Source organism: Populus trichocarpa, chromosome 5 (assembly GCF_000002775.5).
Source record: "Populus trichocarpa isolate Nisqually-1 chromosome 5, P.trichocarpa_v4.1, whole genome shotgun sequence".
Classification (NCBI taxonomy): domain Eukaryota; kingdom Viridiplantae; phylum Streptophyta; class Magnoliopsida; order Malpighiales; family Salicaceae; genus Populus; species Populus trichocarpa.
In genome coordinates, this window is record NC_037289.2 from 7356090 (window position 1) to 7375860 (window position 19771).

A 19771-nucleotide genomic window follows, 5' to 3' on the forward strand; every position below is an offset into this window, starting at 1 on the left:
GAACAAATCTTGAATTGGTACTGTCGTACTGTGTATTTATTTAATGTTTAATACTATACTGAAGGACAAAAGATGAAGGAAAGAAGATACAGATCCAAAGCAAAGATTTTTGGATGTCAGTTTCTGACGGCCAAGTTAATAAAGACACGTCGCAGGACTATGATGTTGATGCTTGGACGGACGTTAGTTTTGGAGAAGTATCCTCGCTTCATGGATTTAATTATTATTGGCTATGAAAGGAACCAAGGGGAGAGAACTAGAAGTATCCTTGATGGGCCGTTCACCAATGAAGAACGAAAAGCTTAAAGCATCCACTGCGACGGGCCAAGATCAGATAGGCCCGTAGTTCTTGGGCTTGGACGCAGGTAATGACAGATGGAAACTCTTGCTATGGTGGGAAGGGATTGGGCTCTGTAGTTTATAGGCCCAATTAAAATTGTCTTAGAGAGATGAAAAGACCAGGACTGGGCCTTACTAACTAAGTTGGGCTAGAAATGTACAAAGCCCACAATCGAGCTGTCTCCATATCCCATAAAGTCATTGGGTGCAATCAAAAGAGGTGGCCCACCAAGCTCCCTACCAGCCCCAAAAAATAATAAGACTGCAACTTTAGCGAACCTAAAACTCGGCCCCCCAAGTCCCCAACCACGTGCCCCAGTGACATAAAAGTTGCCCTAGGAGACCTTTGGTCCCCATTGAAGAAGACCCAGGAGCTCCACCATTAGCTACATTCGTTGCATCCACTCATCTCCCTCCCTTTATAGCCTCTCCAAACCTTCGAGTTGGTGACTCCAATGGGTAAGTAGGTTTAGCATCAAACTAGTTTATTGCTCGTGCTATTATTACGGTCAGACTAAAAATTTTTAGAATATAAAAAAATAATATCTAGAAATTTTTCGATATTATCATTAAATTTAGTATAATGATTCAAATTTAAAAATTCTCGAGTCTATTCTTTATTTAACCTGGATTTTAAATTAAGTCATTTTCAGGATTGCCTTAATACGACTCTTCGGCTAGATAGATGCAAAAAAAAAATATTAAAAGAAAAAAAAAAAACAAATCAAGTTAATTATACAACCCACTAAATTTATGACCTAAATTGAGTTTATTAAAACTCTTTGTTATAAAATAAAATTTAAAAAATTTAAAAATTATATTACAATAAATCCCAGAGGCGTCTCAAGGGGCGTGGCGTGATGACAAAGGGCTTGAGATCTGCACAGCAGGTCTCGAGTTCGATTTAGGACGTGCACCTCTTGTAAGAGTCTAGGACAGTTGGTGTTTTACTCGCTCAATTGGACCCACAAAGGACGCTTTCCAGGGAGATAGGGTTCCTCAAATCCAAAAAAAAAAGAAAGTGTGGGATAACGGCCGCAAATAAATCAAGCTACATAATAAATTTGTTAACGAATAACATAATAACATATTAACCCATTTTTCATGTAATCAATTAAAATCAAATCCGCTGTTATTTAGTTGTTTAGTTAATTAAAATATAATCTGCCAAAAGTGTGAATTAAGCGTTATAATACGAACTATGTGCGCCAAAAGTGGTACAGAGGAATATAAGTAATCTCAAGATCTTATCAAACTCATCAAGCAAGCACATGAGAAAAGGCTCTCAAGAGTGGTAAAGTCGACACGTAGAGCATCGTCTTCAGGGCTCTTATTGTCGCCTGTCCTTTTTCATTGGGAACAACGCCTTCACAGGAGAAAGAAATAGAGAAACTGGAATCCTGCCATTAGAATTCCACCATTAAAATGCATGCAGAGTAGTAGTGGTGCCGTATGATTTTTATTTGTTTTACAATCATGGATTTTTGGGGCAACAATTCTTTAATCGCTCTGCAATTTTCCATCTATGCATCTCATTCGCACAATCAACTAGCATCTATGTTTCATATTTCGCAAGCTAATGACCCAAATAAAAGAGTGGGAAAGGTTTGGAATTCCAATTGAGTTCATAACGGACTTGATTGAAGAGAAATATTTGAATTTAGAACAAAACTGGCCAAAATTGCATGAATTAGAGGGCCAAGGACCAAATCTAAAACTCAGCCAAAGTTGAGGACCAAATCAAAGTGGATTGTGGATGAAATTCAAAGAAATTTTAAGATTAAAAGTCCAATTGATAGTCAAATTGAAAATCTATAAAGCCAAGGATTAAAATTAAAAATAAAACATGCTTAAATTCCAAGATCAAGGTGAAAACGTACAAAACAATACCGTTTCAATTAATTCAACAACAAAAATGACACGTCATTTAGGTGCGAAAAGAAAAAATAATGTTTCGTTCGCTGTCTTCCTTCTGTAGAATTCAAGCCCTACCTCGATACTAAAAGGTAAACAAACCTAAAGAGTTTGTATCCATAAACTATTGTTGCATAAACAAAATGTTTAACGACAACTCATCCCAAGATTCGAGCTGAGTTCACTGAGCCTAACATAGATCCACCTAATTATTAATTAACATGACTTGATAGACTATTAATAGTCACATGTTGTGATCAATAGCAAGTGGTTCTAGGCATATCAATTCACCAAATAATTAAGAGTGACAAAAATGACCTAGGTGTTATAAAGGACATGCTTGAACCTATTCGTCCACCTTGTGTTTAAACTCTTTGAAGTAGACCCTGATTCTCACCCATGTAGATAAGATCATTGATAGATTAGACACAACAAACCATTAAAAATGAAAGACAATAAACAAAGCAACTCATCTTAGATAAGATGTTTTAGAGTGATAATATCTTTTTTTAACATAATCAGTTCATTATCTTAGATCTTCGAAGACCAATCAAGATTTTAGAGTAACTATAATACTATATAATGACTTATTTTTTATAACATCAACACTATATATAATATATATTTTGTGGATTCCTTGCGATGTGGTTACTTCAAACAATAACAAGATTGTCGGGGCAGATTTGATTCAGCATAGAAGGCTACTTGTGCAAATTAAACACCTTAATCAAAGCTATCTATCTCTATTTACCGAACTATCTAAGGTGCAAGCTTTTGTTCCTGTTTGACATTTTGTTTCAAATAAGAGTTGGGTAAATTTTAAAAATTTTTGTAGTTTAAAATTAATTTTTTTATGGTTTTAAATCGTTTTAACATGTTAATATCAAAAATAATTTTTTTAAAAAAATATTATTTTAATATATTTTTAAATAAAAAATATTTTCAAAAATAAAACTCCGAATCACCGCTTATAATTACATGAATACTTTGTTACGGTAGTTACAGAAGAGAAGGCCAAAACAGGCAGGCAGGCAGGCAAACCCTAAGATTCTATGGCATCATGGTCAAGTCAACAAACCATCATAGCACGCAGCCCTCTAATTAGTAATCAATTACTGACACATTCTCTGTCAAATAAAAATATTGCAGCAAACAAAGAAATAAAATGAAACTGCACATTCTTTATGGTTGTTTAATATGGCGCCAAATGGAGGGTTCGTGCGCATAATTTAACTGTCCATGAGCTGTTCGTTGTGTGATACAACAAATCATGATCTTCATGGTTTTAATTAATTAGTCAATTTAGGTTTTCTTTAAAGGGTCATAATTCCTTTTTATCTTCTTTTTTTATCTAAAGATGGACTATAATCCACCCAATAATTAGACTGTAAGGGAAAAAAAATATATATATATATACATAATTAACAAAATAATGAATTAAAAACAGAAAAAGAGTAATAATGGGAATAAAGTACAACACCACATGGATTGGAAGCTTCATTTTGTGCTGCTCTATCATTCCAGCCATGAATGATCGACTTAACTTCTCTCTACAACTAAAAAGCATATCTTTTTTTCATCCTTCATCATTACAACAATAGTCATTATCGTTAATTTATTGTTCTCTCCTTTTGGCCTCCTACATTACACAAATCCCATCTTTGAATTCCCACTTTTTGCTTCAAATTTCATCTCCACTGTTCAAGATCCTCTGTTTCTTGTACTTTCAGCTAAAAAACCCGGTCGTTTTTTGGTTTCTTTGACTACAAAGTTTGCATTTTTGCTTCAGTGTTTTCTCATAGAGGTATGTTCGTATTTCATTCTACTCTTTCTGGTAGTTTTGGTAATTGCAGAAGGAGAGGAAAGGCCATATTTTTGTGTTTTTCATGTTTGGTCAAGGTTTGTTTTGTTTAAACAGTGAAACAATGATTGATTACGATTGAAATTTAGCCAATTTAATATTGTGTATAACTTCTATAACCAGAGCAGAATTTTTTCTTGCTACTTTTGTTGGTGGCCATTTTTTTGTGGAATACCAGGAACTTACTCCTCTTTTTTTTGTAACCAAGTGGATGTTAATATTCTTCTTGTTTTGAGTTCATTTTCTTACATTTTCTTACATCAAGATTCTGGATTGACGTGGGGTGTTGACTTAAGGAGATCTACTTTCATTAATTTTGATGCGAAATATAATGAGCTTCATTCATCTCAATTTCTTGGTGTGCTGATTATGTAAAGTTCCAATCTTTTGCTTTTGAAGTTAAGATAAGGTTGGCCCCCAGCTGTAATACAAGAAAACATTTGTTTTGTTGGTTCATTATAATCCTCACGGGCTAAAAAAAAATGGATCTTGTTTTTACTGGATCTGTTATGTTTTCATCTCATTGTTCAGTCTTCGAAAAGTCTTGATTCAATTATTCTAGTTTTCTGTCAATGATGTTGGGAAGAATTTGTGGGCTCGCAGGGTTTCCAGCTGCAGGATTGTATAATTTGTGGATAAGAGCAATCATTTTACGCTTGAATGTGCGAGGCAGATGCATTACTGAGGAAATGACAGCTTTTTGGTAGACCATCTAGCTGCATGGGAGGATTTTTGCACCTTTTTGACTTTAATCAAGACAGCATGGCCAGGAAAATTCTTGCTCATAAGCGACATGTTGATGGTAAGTATTGGCATAATTTTCTTTTCTTTTCTTTTTTCTATGCAAAGGTAGAAACTTTTATATATGGTTTTTCAATGCCTGTTTAACAGAGACATGTACTTTAGATTATTAGCAATCTTTCCATCCCTAACTGCAAGAACGGGTTAGTCTATGTTTGACGACACTTTTCTACCACTACAGTTGATTTCCTAAGCAGTTAACAGTTTTGAAACCGTTGTCTTGGGTTTTATCACGCCACAATCCACATAGTCTAAGCTGATAAAAGATGCTCAGGTGGTACACATCAAGACTAAATTGGAATTTTAATATTCATTCATTTGTAGGAAATATTAGCAGACTCTATTACCCCGTTGATATGCCTGTTCCTGAATTGCTAGCCTGTATTGAGGGGTTGATCTGCTTTTTTAATGTTAAATGAGGGTATGGTCAATTTGGCACCGGTGGGTGGTGAACTTTCACATTTCTCCATGATGAAATTAAAGCATCTCTCTCACAAATAGATGAGAGATTGACTGCTATTCTTTTGTAACTTGCTGAATCTGTATTTCCTTCAATAAACTGACTTGATCAAACTGATCTACAGGACTGGAAGCTCCCCGGAATAGCTTGGAGCTGCAAGTAGAATCTTCTCAGAGCTGCTGTGCTGCAGGAGATGCACAGGTAAATTTTCTTCATCACACGCCTAGCATATCTTCTAACATTATCACGAGAGTTGCTGTTCAAGCCTACACTTCTGCATTTGTATACCATAACAGTGTTTTACATTTGATATGGAAATATGGTTTGCATTCTGGTGGATTGAAAATTATAATTTAATGGGAGATCTTGAGGTTCAGGATTGAATCATTTCTGAGTTTCAGGAAATGACCCCAATTTGGAGTTTCGCGTGCAACTGTCTTCATTTATATGATATCAGCCTACTCGTACTCACTCTCCTAACACAGGATATTTTACAGAGAGTGTCTATTTCCAATCTGCTATGTTCTTCTAAGAATTCTCACTGTCTTGCTTGTATTTCAGATAAATATTGTTTTCTTTGCTTACATATTCACTTAATCTTTGCTGTAAGTTTCAGTACTCTTATGAGGTCGAAGAAAACTGGTCTCAAAAGAATTGTTATCCAATTGAGGCTTCAATGAAGAGATTGATTAATGAGGAAATTTCCCAGCAATCAAGTGCAAAGAAAAATGCACCAAGCATTGTTGCCCGACTGATGGGGGTGGACATGTTGCCACTAGAAACGAAATCTGCAGTTCAGACGATTGATAACAAGAAAGCAATCACAGAAACCAAGATCTCAAAAAAGGAGAAGAATGAAAGAAGATCAGCTGCTCATCTCTCTTCCAACTCAAATACTTATAGGCGGATGGAACTTGATTCACTTTATGATGTTAAAGAGCAAGATGCTTATAGATGGAGTAAAGGCCAAAAGTTAGGGAAACCGAGCCCTCGAGAGCATCCTCAAGAGGAGGAACTACAAAATTTTAAAAAGGAATTTGAAGCATGGCAAACTGCTAGGTTTAAGGAATATTCTAAGGTAGTTGAACATGACAGCACTCCCGGTCAGTTACTTGTTCAAGAAAACATCAACAAGAAAAAAATGGCACTTGATGTAGATTCCAGGATACCAGCAAGCGAGAGGCATGCAGAACCCAAGTGTCTTACATCAAAAGCAAGGTCACATGAAAGAAGTGGGTTACAACATCCTAGACATAAAGTGGAACTATTTCCAGATGAACAGGAGGATTTTTTTCCTGCAAGAAACAGAACTGTAAGTAGAAACACCGAGCACTCCTTGATAAATCATGATGAGAAACTGGATAACTCTTCTGCTCACACACGGATAGTGATCTTGAAGCCTGGTCCTGATAGGATTTGTGACCACGATGAGTCCTGGACTAGTTCCTCAGGAACTTTTGAGGACAGAGGTAGCATTGAAGATTTCCTTGAGGAGGTAAAAGAACGGCTGAAATGTGAATTGCAAGGGAAAACTCAAAGAAGGAGTTCTGTGGTCAGAGGAAGTGGTATTGAAACCCCCTTTAGTGAAAGGCCATCAGATCCAAAACAAATTGCTCAGCATATAGCAAAGCAAGTCAGGGATAGTGTAACTCGGGACCTTGGGATGAGTTTGCTCAGATCAGAATCAACAAGATCGTATAGAAGTGAAATTCAGTTTAATGAGCCAGGTTCTCCTGAGTTCATCAACAGAGATACTAGAAGATTCTTGTCAGAGAGATTGAGGAATGTTCTAAGGAGAGAGACACATCTAGATGATCCCATAGTTATCAGTGGCATTTCTGGATCATCTCTATTGGAAAATGAAAGGGCCAGACTAAAGCATGTGGGAGATTCATTGAAAGCTGGAAACGAGCCGAACTATTGGGAAATCATGAAAGATGAACAAGAAATGCAAACTAGATCATTCAGGCATGGGGATGAAAATGGAGCACCTCACCACAAATTATCTCCAAGGAACCTAATCAGGTCTTTGTCAGCTCCTGTGCCAGGAACATCTTTTGGGAAGCTTCTTCTTGAGGACCGACACATTTTAACCGGTGCCCATATCAGGAGGAAGCATGAATCCCTTGAAAATGTGACCTTGGAGTTGAAGAAACGGAAGAAAGAAAGATTTAACATAAAAGAAAAGGTTTCCAGTTTCAGATACAGCTTCTCTCTTAGGGGTAGGCTGTTTGGCAAGAAGATCCAATCAATGATGGAATCACATAATGCTGAACAGGAGCTTGTAAAGGATATCATGAACGGGCCAACAGTTATTAGGAACTTTGGCGAGAGAAACATAATGGTACTATTTTCTTTCCCTCCAGTACAATAAATGAAAGAAAAGGTTCATATTCTGTCCACTTCTGTTGTCTAATCAGCTTATCATTGAACTTTGCTCCTAGGAAAACTCGACTGAGGTGCCTCCAAGCCCTGCATCTGTGTGTAGTAGTGCTCAAGAAGAGTTCTGGAGGGCAACAGATTACCTCAGCCCAGCATCAACACCTGATATGACTATGGGAGAAGATGATGCCATGCCACAAGTTTTTAAGGAGATCAATTCTAATCTGAATGGTATGGAAACACTTGTTTCCTCTTGGTGACGCCTATAACATGCCTGTTGCCATGCTTTTAATATTTTTATTGATTTCAAGGCTAGTGTTTGGGTGAAAAGTAAAAAAAAAAGTCAGCCTCAATGAATTTGGCCCATGTTTGCCGATTTTAGATGATCTATTATTTTTCATATGCTACAAGATATGGAGGGAAAGGATCCTTAGGTAATCTAGTTTAAGGAACTTCTCTATCATCACATGCTCATTTTCTGGCTAGGTGACCATGCCATGAATCTTGATGACTGGTCATGGTATCCATGTTCTCTTAAGGGTCCATTTTCCTCTAATTTCTGGCTTTTTATGGTTATATCATGAAACGTAGTTCTTCTAGTTCATATCAAACTCTCAGCATATTGAACAACTTTAAATATTATTCTGAAAACCATGACACTAGTAATACAAGGCCCTTCCATTAAAAATATGAATGTGAAGTTATTTTCTGATAGCTTCTTTTATCCTGTTGATTCTGTAGAGCTGCGGCGGCAACTAAATCAACTTGGGTCCGTTAAACCTGAAGAGACAACAAATGAACATGAGAGCAACGAGTTCAAACTAGATGATCTAGAGGACAAAGCAGAAGCTTACGTAAGAGATTTGCTTATTGCTTCTGGTTTCTATGATGGATCATCTGATAAACGTTTATTGAGATGGGACCCATTTGGAAAGCCTATCAGCAATTCAGTGTTTGAAGATGTTGAAAAATCTTGTAATAAATTGTTGGCCATGGATGATGGAGCTACCGCAACGCATCACAATGAGACGAAGGCAGATCACAGAATGTTATTTGATTTGTCGAATGAGGCGCTTTCAACTGTACTTGGACCCCCTGTGACCATGTCTAGATTCAGAAGAAAGGTCATCGATTGGTCCATGCTGCCACATTTACACGGAAGGAAATTATTGGATTCTGTGTGGGAGATCATCCGTGAGAATTTATACCCTTTCAACGACAAATCCTTCTACTCTCTAGATAATATGGTGAGCAAGTATTTAGAATCCAGTCCTTGGTCTGGCTTGATAGATGACGAGGTAAATAATTTCGGAGGAGAGATAGAGTGTCTTATCATGGGAGATCTTATAGAGGAAACGTTGAAGGATTTATGCATGGATTAGTACCTTGTAAAATATCAAAATCATCAGGCAAATAACCTGTTGATGGAGAGAGAAAGAAAGTGAAGATGGCATACTAAAGATTCTACTGCATGGTTATATCCTTACTGGGAATACCAAGTTTTCTTGCTTGCTACAAGTTTAAGTGTGGAGTTAGAGATTTTGCATGTGCATGAATGTATATAGGTTCCTTGTGGGAGTTGAGTTCAGAAACCATATCCTTACTGTAAATGAGTTGATTTGCATGGATTAGTAGGCATTTTTCTTGACAGACTGGGTATATTATTCATAATTTATCTAACCTGGAATCTTAATACATTTCTTTTATTCACTGGCATAAAATCCAGTTATTAAGAGCTTGCCTTGCTTCAATTCTTCAACTTCTCTAGCCCATTTTCTTCCATGGCCCAGGCTGGATGGCCTTGGCCTTCGTTTACTATACCTAGCTCCTAAATTCGCTAAAGAATAATCATTGCAAGGCTGAATGGAGGGAAAGAATATTGCTTTTTTGTGAAGACAATTCGGTTAGTGAAAATAAAAAAGAGGTACGAGTAAAGTGCAAGAAAGAAGCCATTAAAAGATCTCCCACTAAACTAAGAATCCCGTGGAAAGCACAAGGAAAGGGACTGTAGGAAAAAGAAACCGAAAAGAAGAAAATAATTCTTACAAATATATTGATTCTAATGAGAAATAGAATGCTTCAGACATGAATTTGATGATAATAGTCTCAATGTCCCAAAATCACTCGAAACAAAAGTGAAGGATTAAAGAAAAAACCACTTGGGAATAAAATCCTAGTGCATAGCTATTACAAATTGATATATTTATTTTGTAAGGATTTTTGAGGTTTAATTTGTTTTTTTCGAGAAAAATATTAAATTAATAATCTTTTAAGTAATGTTTTATAATTTTAATATGTTGATGTTAAAAATAAAAAAAATTATTTTAATATATTTTTAATTGAAAAATTCCATAAACAAAACAGGATGAGCATGGAAAAACTGGATTTTTTCAGTGAAAAAAAGGTTAGGTGCACCAAATATTTATGTTTAAGCAAGAATCCAATAAAGATTTAGACGATAACATGATATCTTTTAGTCTAATAACAGTGTGAAGAGTGGTCACGGTTGGTAGAAGAGTCCCACGTTGCCTTCAATGTTCGATCTTTTCTTCTCTTTTTAATTTTCTCTTTTTTAAAAAAAAATATATTTATTATGTGCATTGCCCCCAGGCCACTCAAGTTGTTTTCACAACATTTATTCACGTCAACTTGTTCGTTCCTTTTGGTCTCTCCAGCACTCATGCGTCAACTTCTGCTTTTTTTTTTTAATTAATATAGGTGTTCGGATTATATTGTGCTAACTTGACTAATTTCACGGGTCCTGAAGTTAACGATCATATAAACCTTCAATGGCCTTGATATTTGTGAAACTCGAATTGATGATCTATAAGGAGCAAATCTAGAGACTGACCAATTAAGTTACACCCCTACACTCCTGAAATCAACTTCTGCTTATTACTTTATCTAGAGGTATAGAGGTACAAAGTATGTTTGTTTATGTTTTATAAAAATATTTTTTTATATATTTTTAAATCGTTTTAAAATGTTGATGTCAAAAATAAATTTTTTTTAAAAAAATTATTTCGATGTATTTTTAGGCGAAGAACACTTTAAAAAATAATTATCACCACAAAAACAAACGGGGTCTTATGTAGTATGTGGATTATTTTCTTTATATATCATCAAATTAATATATTATTATCAAAACAAATGAAAATGTCACAAATAAAGAGAACATAAAAATATGAAATAATTAACTTAATCCCAACAATCGCGAAAAGAAAGAAATATATTTATTGATGAGAAATTATGTACCGAACAGAGGAAATTATCATAAGGTAAGAGCACATAAGAAATAAAATAACAAATTCAAATTCAACAAACTCTCGAGAAGAAATAAATATATTTATTACAAAGAGATTGCGTGTTCTTTTTTAATGCACAAGATCGATACAATATTAATTTACGACCGATATAATAAATTTTTACCAAAAAAATATGAAAATATATACCACAAAGAAAAGGCATTTAAAGATATTAAATAATAAATCTAAATTTAACAAGGGCAAAAACAGAAATAAACATATTGATTGTCAAAATACTGTGTATATATGATCAATATAATAATTAAAATATTACCAGAATATTCTTAGCAAATATAATTAGTTTAGTTTTGGAAAATATTATGCCATTATAGAAAGGTTTATTGTTAATTTGTTATATTTTTAAAAAGAATATGATTTTCTAAAACAAAGAAAAAACACGAACCGCCCGAGAGTTATAAGATATGTTGGAGGAAAAATCAAGCTGTATAATTAGTTTGTTTTGCATTTATATATATATATATATATATTAATACATATTGCTGTATGCCTGAATATTGGACGAGTCTTTCTAAGTCTCTAGCTTATCTTGTAGGTTATATTGGAAAACTTTGGCTGGGTCCCTTAAGTCCTGATTTATGCATTATTTCATCCCTGTTATTTTAGAATTTTACATTTCAATCCTAATTTTTTTATATGTTTTAGTTTTTGGATATTGAGAGAAGAGGAAAATTCATCGAAAATACTAAGGAAAGAGAAAGGGTTTGATTGACTACATCCTGTTTATAAAAAAATCAAACTTAGTGTCAGTAGATCGGTTTTTTTGTATGAATGTTAGTATTTGAATTTTACATTTAAATATTAAATTTTTTATATGTTTTGGATCATTTTGATGTGCTGATCTTAAAAATAATTTTTAAAAAATAAAAAAATATTATTTTGATACATTTCGGCATAAAAAACACTTTGAAAAGCAACCACAACCACACTCATAAATACGAATAATATTTTTAGCCCTTGACCTTTTATTTTCTTCTTTTAATCAATTGTTTTATTTAAAAAAACTTTTTCAATTACAAAAGTATCCGGTAACATCGTGACTTTTAAATAAAATTATAACCTTTTTATAGTAATACTAGCAGTTATTTTATGAATAATTATATATTAATCTCATCTACAAAATTTAATTATATATAAAATAATTATAAGCATTTTTTTCTTCTCTCCCCTCTCCCTCCACAATTTAGTTTTTTTTTTTATATAAGAGAATCTTTTAAGACAGATGCGATTCATGACACACACACACACACAGATATATATATATATATATATATATATATATATATATATATATATATATATATTATCATCTCCAACTCTATTAAATATGCTGTATTGTTCCATGTGATGCCGCGAGACATATTCAAAACTTTTTTATTTAATTTTATAATAATTAAAATAAATATTCTAGTTGTTGCATCAAAGAATCGGAGAATAAGAAGAGAAAGTCAACTCGTGTGTTTCTAGCTTAACTAGACCCGTGAAAAACCAGGCATCAAGCATGTTTCCAAGCCAGGCATCGATGCCTATGCTTGCTAGGGTTAGGGTTCAATTCAATGAATGATGAGTATGGCTATATATGCTCCTCCGGATTTTCTGCACGAAGAAGACAAACACCAAAGTCATGGATCATGCTCTAAATCATACAATTGTCTATGCCCTGTGATGCGCAGGTAATTGGGAATCACATGTGTGTGTTTGTGTATATTTCTTAATTAAGGGCTTGCCAAGAAAGAAGACAGCTTGTTCATGTAAGTTGCCCAAAAAGACAAGGAGAAGCAAGACAATCTCCATGTTCATTTTGACATGCCAATCATCCTTAGCACCAGATGCTCGCGGCTGAGGTTTTTATTTCTTTCTGATTTGACATTTAAATTATCTCTTGTCAACAAAAATGAGTATTCTTTTTAAACAATTTTAAGGATTTACCTATTAAGTTGATGCATTTGAGAGAATAGATTGTTTTGGATAATGGTCTCCACGAATATCTATTGAAAAAAAAAAAAATCAAAATAAGCATGTTTGAGGGGATGTTAAATGTATAGAGTTAGGGGTGAGAAAAAAACTGAAAAACCGAGAAAACCGGAAACAAATAACCGAAAAAACTGAACCGTGAAAAAAAACAGATTAAAATTTTGAAAAAACCGAATGGTTCGGTTCGGTTTCGGTTTTATAAGCCTAAAACCGACAAAACCAATCCGAACCGAGCCAACTGGAAAAAACCGAGCCAAACCGATTTGAACCGGTTTTTGTCCTAAAAAACCAAACCGAACCGAAACCGGTCGGTTTGAACCGGTTTCGTTTCGGTTTTTTTTTTTTTTAATTCGGTTTAGTTACTTTTTTTATAAAAACCGAACCGAACCGAAAATGATCGAAAATGACCAGCCCTATACATAGATTTTACATTTGAAGTTAAGACTTTGTTAAAAAGTTTTATCCTAAGCATTAATATATCTAAAATCAATTGTGAGCCAAAACATATTAATTTGTCACATTTTAATGGTCTTAAAAGGAAGTAATTAATTATATTTTTTATTATTTTTTTAGTATCTTCTTATTCTAGTTTATTGTTTAGGTTTGGTTGTCATATAGTGAAAAATAAGTCAGCTTTCTAGGTGATTGAAAGTGCATCCATTCAATGTATTCAAGGTATTGCTGTTGAGATTCTGAGATATTACTTTTATTAAGATTGATTTAATCGATTAATGAGAAATTTAGATTTAAGAACAAATAATATAGTCCTTGGTGGCAGCAACTATATTTATTTTCTTATTTTTCACCCAAATTTCTGTAAGTATTTTATCTACGTTCTTCTAAATTTTGCACTTATTTTATCTGATATATTTGTTAGCTGTCCTTTTATTTGTATGCTTATTAATTTTGAAAATATTTTGATTATACTAAAATAATTATTTTTTCCCAATAGTTTTAAGGCTAAAACTGTTTTAATTATTTAGTTTAATTCCTTTTATATTAATTTTCATACCTTAATTGTTGTTAATTGAATTATTTATATAAAACACTTGTTTTTACATAGTATTGCACAAAAAACAAATTATTTTTGGTTACTATGTAGAAAAACATGAAATAATTTTCTGATAAAATATTTTGATTATACTAAAATAATTATTTTGTTCCCAATAGTTTTAAGGCTAAAACTATATTAATTATTTAGTTTAATTCCTTTTATATTAATTTTCATACCTTAATTGTTGTTAATTGAATTATTTATTATTTAATTATAAAGTGGATGCTATTATTAAGAAATTTTCACCATCTTCAAAAGTTTTCAAGAACTACCTTAATCATCAGTGAAAGGTGAATATAGTTGAAGATCTCGTTCCGAGGTAGAAAAAAAAAAGAAAAAATATATATATTTTTCAAGCTGTTTTCTTGTTAAAATTAAATTTTACGTGTGAATGTATGACTAAAATGTGATTATATATGACGAGAATTAAAATTAAATGGAGAACGAGGGAGCGGTAAGGTACGATGAAAATCTGGTGAAGAGTGCTTTTCCATGAGTGGATACCGACCTAAGTGAAGGACCAATGAAAGAGAGACGAGTGGCAGAGATTAATAAGTGCATGTGCTGTCAGATGGGACCTGGAGGGTGACATAGGTAGCACGGTGCTCAAAACAACTAAAACAGCCACTCACCTAGCTACCCGCGTTTTTAACTCGGTTCACCAAACCAGAGCAGCCTCCACTAGAGAATGTTTTCTTTCTCTTTTGGCTTTTGTGTCAAAGACACTGTTGCGGTTTTGTTATGTATGAGATACGTTTAAAAACATTAACTAATTAATGATTTGGGTTATAATCATGACCGGTTAAGTAAACAAGTTTTATTTTAATTGAATGATCAAAAAAATATAAATATAATAAACGGACAAGAATTAACCAAAAAAATATATTTCAATAACATGGGGAAAAAATATTTTTCCAAAACCCAAAAGTAAATTTTCAATAGATTAAATATGAAATAATAAAATTAGATAAAAAAAGAAATAAAAAACCCGATGTGAGTCAACCTGAGTTTAACATGATAGACATGTATCCTGGATAATAAGGAATGAGTCAATTAGGGTTAACCCGTCAAACCCATGTCATAGGTCATAATGCATGAGATAACCCAATGAAAAAAATCAAAGAAAACCACAAAGTTAATTTTCTTAAAAAAATCTAATGTTAAACGAAGAAATCAGAAAAGAAAATAAGCAAAAAAAGATGTCAAACCACATTAACTTTTCAAACTCGTGACTCAAGTCATTAAACCGGGAAACACTGTACATCGAAAAACAGCAAATCCCAATCCCTAACAAATCAAACGTTGAAGGATGAAATCATTAAAAAAAATCAATTACACAAAAGGATCCAAAATAAAAATAGAAATTAAAAGAATGGAGATGAAAATTGAAATAAAAAATAAATTAGAGGGCAACTACAAATTCTTGATTGGAGGGCTAAATTGAAAAGAAAAATAACTTCAACAAAAGTACAAAAAAATCAAAAGAATGAGGACTCAATTAAAAAAATATAATGTATTATAATTTTGAATTAAAGAATAAAATTGAAAATCAATAAAACCTTTACAAGAGGGCTAAGAAAAAAAAAAGTATGACAAGTTAAGATTGAGGATAAAATTAAAAACAAATAATTTTTTTACAAAAAGATCAAGAATAAAAATTAAAAATTAAAATAATAAAATTAAAAAAAGACTTACTGGCGACAAATCACCTCACTGCCTTAGACATGCGTCGCACCATAAGAGAAAAGATATAGTGGCACTTCCAACAAGACAACAAAAAGTATTTTTTACCATTAGAAGGCGCAACATATATTGTCCCGGTGCATCAATACCTCCCACACACATTAACAAGTGAATGATATGTGCCAACAATTTTTTCTATTTAATTAAAAATTAATCTGCATGAAAAACCGTATTGCCTTTCATAAAATTAGCAATAACAAAAAAAAAAAAAAGTGAAAAGATCAAAAGATTCTTGTAGGCGTTGTTTAATTTTTTTTATTTCAAAGGTAAATGTTTCGTTTTACTATATTTTGAAAAATAAAAAGATAAAAATATCTTTTTAACTAGTTTTAAAAATTGTAAACATCCCATCATAAACATAATTAGAGTGAACGGTGAATTACAGTGAAAATTCCTTTAGTTTTAGCTTTTTGTTCTTGTACGTTTACTTTAGACCATCCATTCACATCAGATTTTGGCATTCATTGCTTCAAAGTGAAAAAGCTACAAAAAAAAAAAAAACCCTTTGCCGGACCTTTTTTTTTTTTTTGGAAAACCTCAAATAAACCTAATTCCCAATTTGATCCAAAAAATTATTATTTCATACATCTTTCAATTTGGGACTTTTTTTTTTTCACCTCCTAAAATTTTCTTGGAGTGCTAAGGAAATATAGCAGATCTATAAAGAGAGAGGTTTATAAAAAAAAAAAAAAAAACCACCCAAGTATAAAATGAAAAAAAAATAATACCATCGATAAGTTGGATTTCAAAGTAACCAGGTGATATTAATATAGTCGTTTTGTTTATGATAAGATTTTTTTTATATAATTTTATCCGCCTCCCCTAGCTTTTGAACCTTGGATCAAATGCATTGCTCTAACCATAAATTCACCATGGAAGTGCTTAAAAAAGCTTTGAAAAATCGCAACTTTGACTTGTCAAAAACCAAACCATATGATCTCCACCTCCCAAATACACATCATGCTTAAAGCAATTTACTAATTATCTCCAAAATATTTATTAAATCAATCAGCCGTAATTATCGCTAATAGATACACCTTCCTAGCTTTGTCCTTAGCACACGCCAAAAAAAAGAAAAAAAGAATCCAACACAACACAATAGCCTCAAAGACCAACAACGTTTGCACTTTCTCCCACACTGTCTTTTCACTGTTCATTCTCTGTCTCTTTCCTTCTCTTTTTTCCCACATCATCCCCCTCTTCTCTTACGTTTGTAGAAAGTAAGAAATCAAGAAAGCTAGTGTTTTATGACTGCCAAAGTATAGCAGGCAGGATGGACTGGGACAACAATCAAGAAAATCACCAGGACAGTCATCAAAATCAAAGAGAGTGTAGAAATGGGATTAACGGGACTAATGTGAATGTGAATGGTAATGGTGGAACTAATATGTTGTATGTGAAAGTTATGACAGATGAACAACTGGAAACTTTAAGGAAGCAAATTGCTGTTTATGCTGCTATTTGTGAACAGCTTGTTGAGATGCATAAAACCCTCTCTGCCCAGCAAGATCTTGCAGGTTTTTCATTTTTAGCTTTCTCTCTTTGTTTTTCTTGATGGGGTTTTTTGTTTCTCTTTCTGTGGTGTTGTATATGGTTAGATTTTGATAGCAATGACATAAAAGTGACAACTTTTTTACTGGGTAAAGGGGCTTCTTTAGCAGTGCTACTGTTGTCAGTTTGTGCACTATTAGTAGTATTTGTTTTTAGGGTTTTTAGTTCATGTTTGTGTCTGTTCTTTTTTAAGTAAAAAATTGTAACTTTTTGTGCTTGTGTGCAATTGGGGTTCTTTTTCGAGGATACTCACTGAATCTCCCTCTCTAATTACTGGTTTGGTAGCGAAGGATCTACCTTGATAAGTTAGTTTACTCAAATTATTGTATCAATTTGATTACCTTTTCTTATTCTTGGATGAACAAAAAGGTTATAGCTTTGATGTCACTGCTGATTCTGAATTTGGCATTATATCTATGTGAGAACATGAATGCCCCAGTGTCGTTCTTCATCTTGATGGAATATGTTGATGAAATTCAAGTGTTATTTCACCAAAACACAATTGATGGCAAATTGTGTTATATCTTAGTAATATCTGGAGGAGAGAATGAGATATGACTGTTTTGACGTGTGCTCAAATATTGCCTTTGCCTGTTCTGTTGCAGGAGGCAGGCTGGGGAATCTATACTGTGACCCATTGATGGCATCTGGGGGTCACAAAATTACTGCCAGACAGCGGTGGACTCCAACACCTGTGCAGCTTCAAATTCTTGAGCGGATCTTTGATCAAGGAAATGGAACTCCAAGCAAGCAAAAGATTAAGGAGATAACATCTGAACTCAGTCAGCATGGACAAATTTCTGAGACAAACGTCTATAATTGGTTCCAAAATAGGCGTGCTCGATCAAAAAGAAAGCAGTTAGTTGCATCATCCAACAATGCTGAATCAGAAGTGGAGACAGAAGTTGATTCATTAAATGAAAAGAAGAAACCAGAAATATTTCACGCCCAACAGAATCCTCCTAGGGCTGAAGATCTGTGCTTCCAAAGCCCTGAGATAAGCTCTGAACTTCATTTCTTGGGTATGCTGCTAAATCCAAGCATGTAGATTGCTTTAATGTTCATTTTCTTTTCTTGGTGACTGTATACCTGGAAACCAACCAACACATTTTAACATTATGTTACAACTATACAATGTATACTGTTATTGAAGCTGGTCGAACAATCAACAAAGTTGGTAGCTAATAAAATCTTAGGCTGGAGCCTGCCATATCAAATCAAAGCTTATTGATAGCTGCCACCTGATCCAATTTTGACGTGTCATTGTTATGCATTTCATTTTCAGTAATAACCCATGATAATCCTTCGACCATATTGATATCTCAATTTCCCCTGTCAGTTGGGTAGGCTTGGTGACCTTTCAGACTGCTCTATGTAGAATATACTTTCTGATGAAACTATAACTTATGTTTCCTGCAGCACAGCCCTAGTCCTTAATTCTGGCTGAGCCTTTTCTTATTCTTTGTAACCAAACCACTCCTTGTGCAGTACGATGCATCTTCCTTGTGAGTATGACAAGGCTCATTGATAGAGTTGTTATTTATATTATCGTGATATGATTTAGATTGGTTGAATGCATTGTTATATTATTATTGGTAGTATTTTGGTTCTTCATTAATTGTAAAGGGAGATTCTCCTTGTGTAGGGGTATTATGTTCCTCGCATGATTTTCATCCATCAAGCCTGCTATTAATGTAAAACCTTTGCTTTCTAGCACTACAGTTCCTATGGGATTTGAGTACCATAACTCTTATTGCTTACGTAATTAATGAATGCAGGGGATGACCACCTGACAGGAAAGATGGGAGTGCCAGGGAACTATAATCTTTACGATCAAGCAGAGGACTATGGCATGGCAGGCTGACACTCATTTTGTCTCCAGATACTAATTTGTTTGACCAAGTTAGATCTTGACTAGAATCCATGGCTTTCCAAGTGTGAGGTTGTTGGCGTGATAGCAATGAGAACGTGACCTTCGCTCTAATCATGGGGTTATTCTTCACCCATAAAAGATGCCCTATAGTTATATGGTGCCTGTCAGTTGGAAGATGGATGAACCTGTACTGTCTCGTAATTTCTCTTTGGTTTGTGTTCAATAGATTTACCTTCAGGATCTTTTGTATGTGTTCATAGAGTATACAAATTTGCGGGGAGTAAAACCAATGGTATGTTAAGGGTGTGAGGCTTTTGCTGGACATGAACTCGTGTAGCTGTCTTTTTTCTGAATTCATGAAGTAAAATTGTCTTTAACTTTTGATATCCAAGCATAACCATCTGTATGTTTACTGTTGAACTTAAGTGGTTTTATGCCGCCATGAGTAAATACAATCTTAGGCAGAAATTCTTGTCGTAATGCATATCCATATTAG

General features: G+C 33.7%; 2 protein-coding genes across 2 annotated transcripts; both read left to right on the forward strand.

Annotated features, from left to right (window-relative positions):
• Nucleotides 1–3735: 3735 nt before the first annotated feature.
• LOC7480463 (uncharacterized) lies at nucleotides 3736–9490 on the forward strand. Its single transcript, XM_002306395.4, has 6 exons — nucleotides 3736–4057; nucleotides 4718–4916; nucleotides 5500–5576; nucleotides 5992–7719; nucleotides 7820–7988; nucleotides 8499–9490. Exons 2-6 carry the CDS (start codon nucleotides 4835–4837, stop codon nucleotides 9137–9139), a joined length of 2697 nt encoding a protein of 898 aa, XP_002306431.2. The 5' UTR covers nucleotides 3736–4057; nucleotides 4718–4834; the 3' UTR covers nucleotides 9140–9490.
• A 7426-nt stretch (nucleotides 9491–16916) lies between these two features.
• Nucleotides 16917–19661, forward strand: LOC7492128 (WUSCHEL-related homeobox 13). The gene is made up of 3 exons (XM_002306396.4): nucleotides 16917–17368; nucleotides 18008–18424; nucleotides 19181–19661. Exons 1-3 carry the CDS (start codon nucleotides 17125–17127, stop codon nucleotides 19264–19266), a joined length of 747 nt encoding a protein of 248 aa, XP_002306432.1. The 5' UTR covers nucleotides 16917–17124; the 3' UTR covers nucleotides 19267–19661.
• Nucleotides 19662–19771: the final 110 nt, after the last annotated feature.

Excerpts from the sequence above, each read along its gene's own strand:
- LOC7492128 (XM_002306396.4), top strand. The coding sequence starts at position 17,125 with ATGGACTGGGACAACAATCAAGAAAATCACCAGGACAGTCATCAAAAT. Across the intron at positions 17,369-18,007 it reads TGCCCAGCAAGATCTTGCAG|GAGGCAGGCTGGGGAATCTA; the intron begins GTTTTTCATTTT and ends GTTCTGTTGCAG. Across the intron at positions 18,425-19,180 it reads CTCTGAACTTCATTTCTTGG|GGGATGACCACCTGACAGGA; the intron begins GTATGCTGCTAA and ends TAATGAATGCAG.
- LOC7480463 (XM_002306395.4), top strand. The coding sequence starts at position 4,835 with ATGGGAGGATTTTTGCACCTTTTTGACTTTAATCAAGACAGCATGGCC. Across the intron at positions 4,917-5,499 it reads TCATAAGCGACATGTTGATG|GACTGGAAGCTCCCCGGAAT; the intron begins GTAAGTATTGGC and ends ACTGATCTACAG. Across the intron at positions 7,989-8,498 it reads GATCAATTCTAATCTGAATG|AGCTGCGGCGGCAACTAAAT; the intron begins GTATGGAAACAC and ends TTGATTCTGTAG.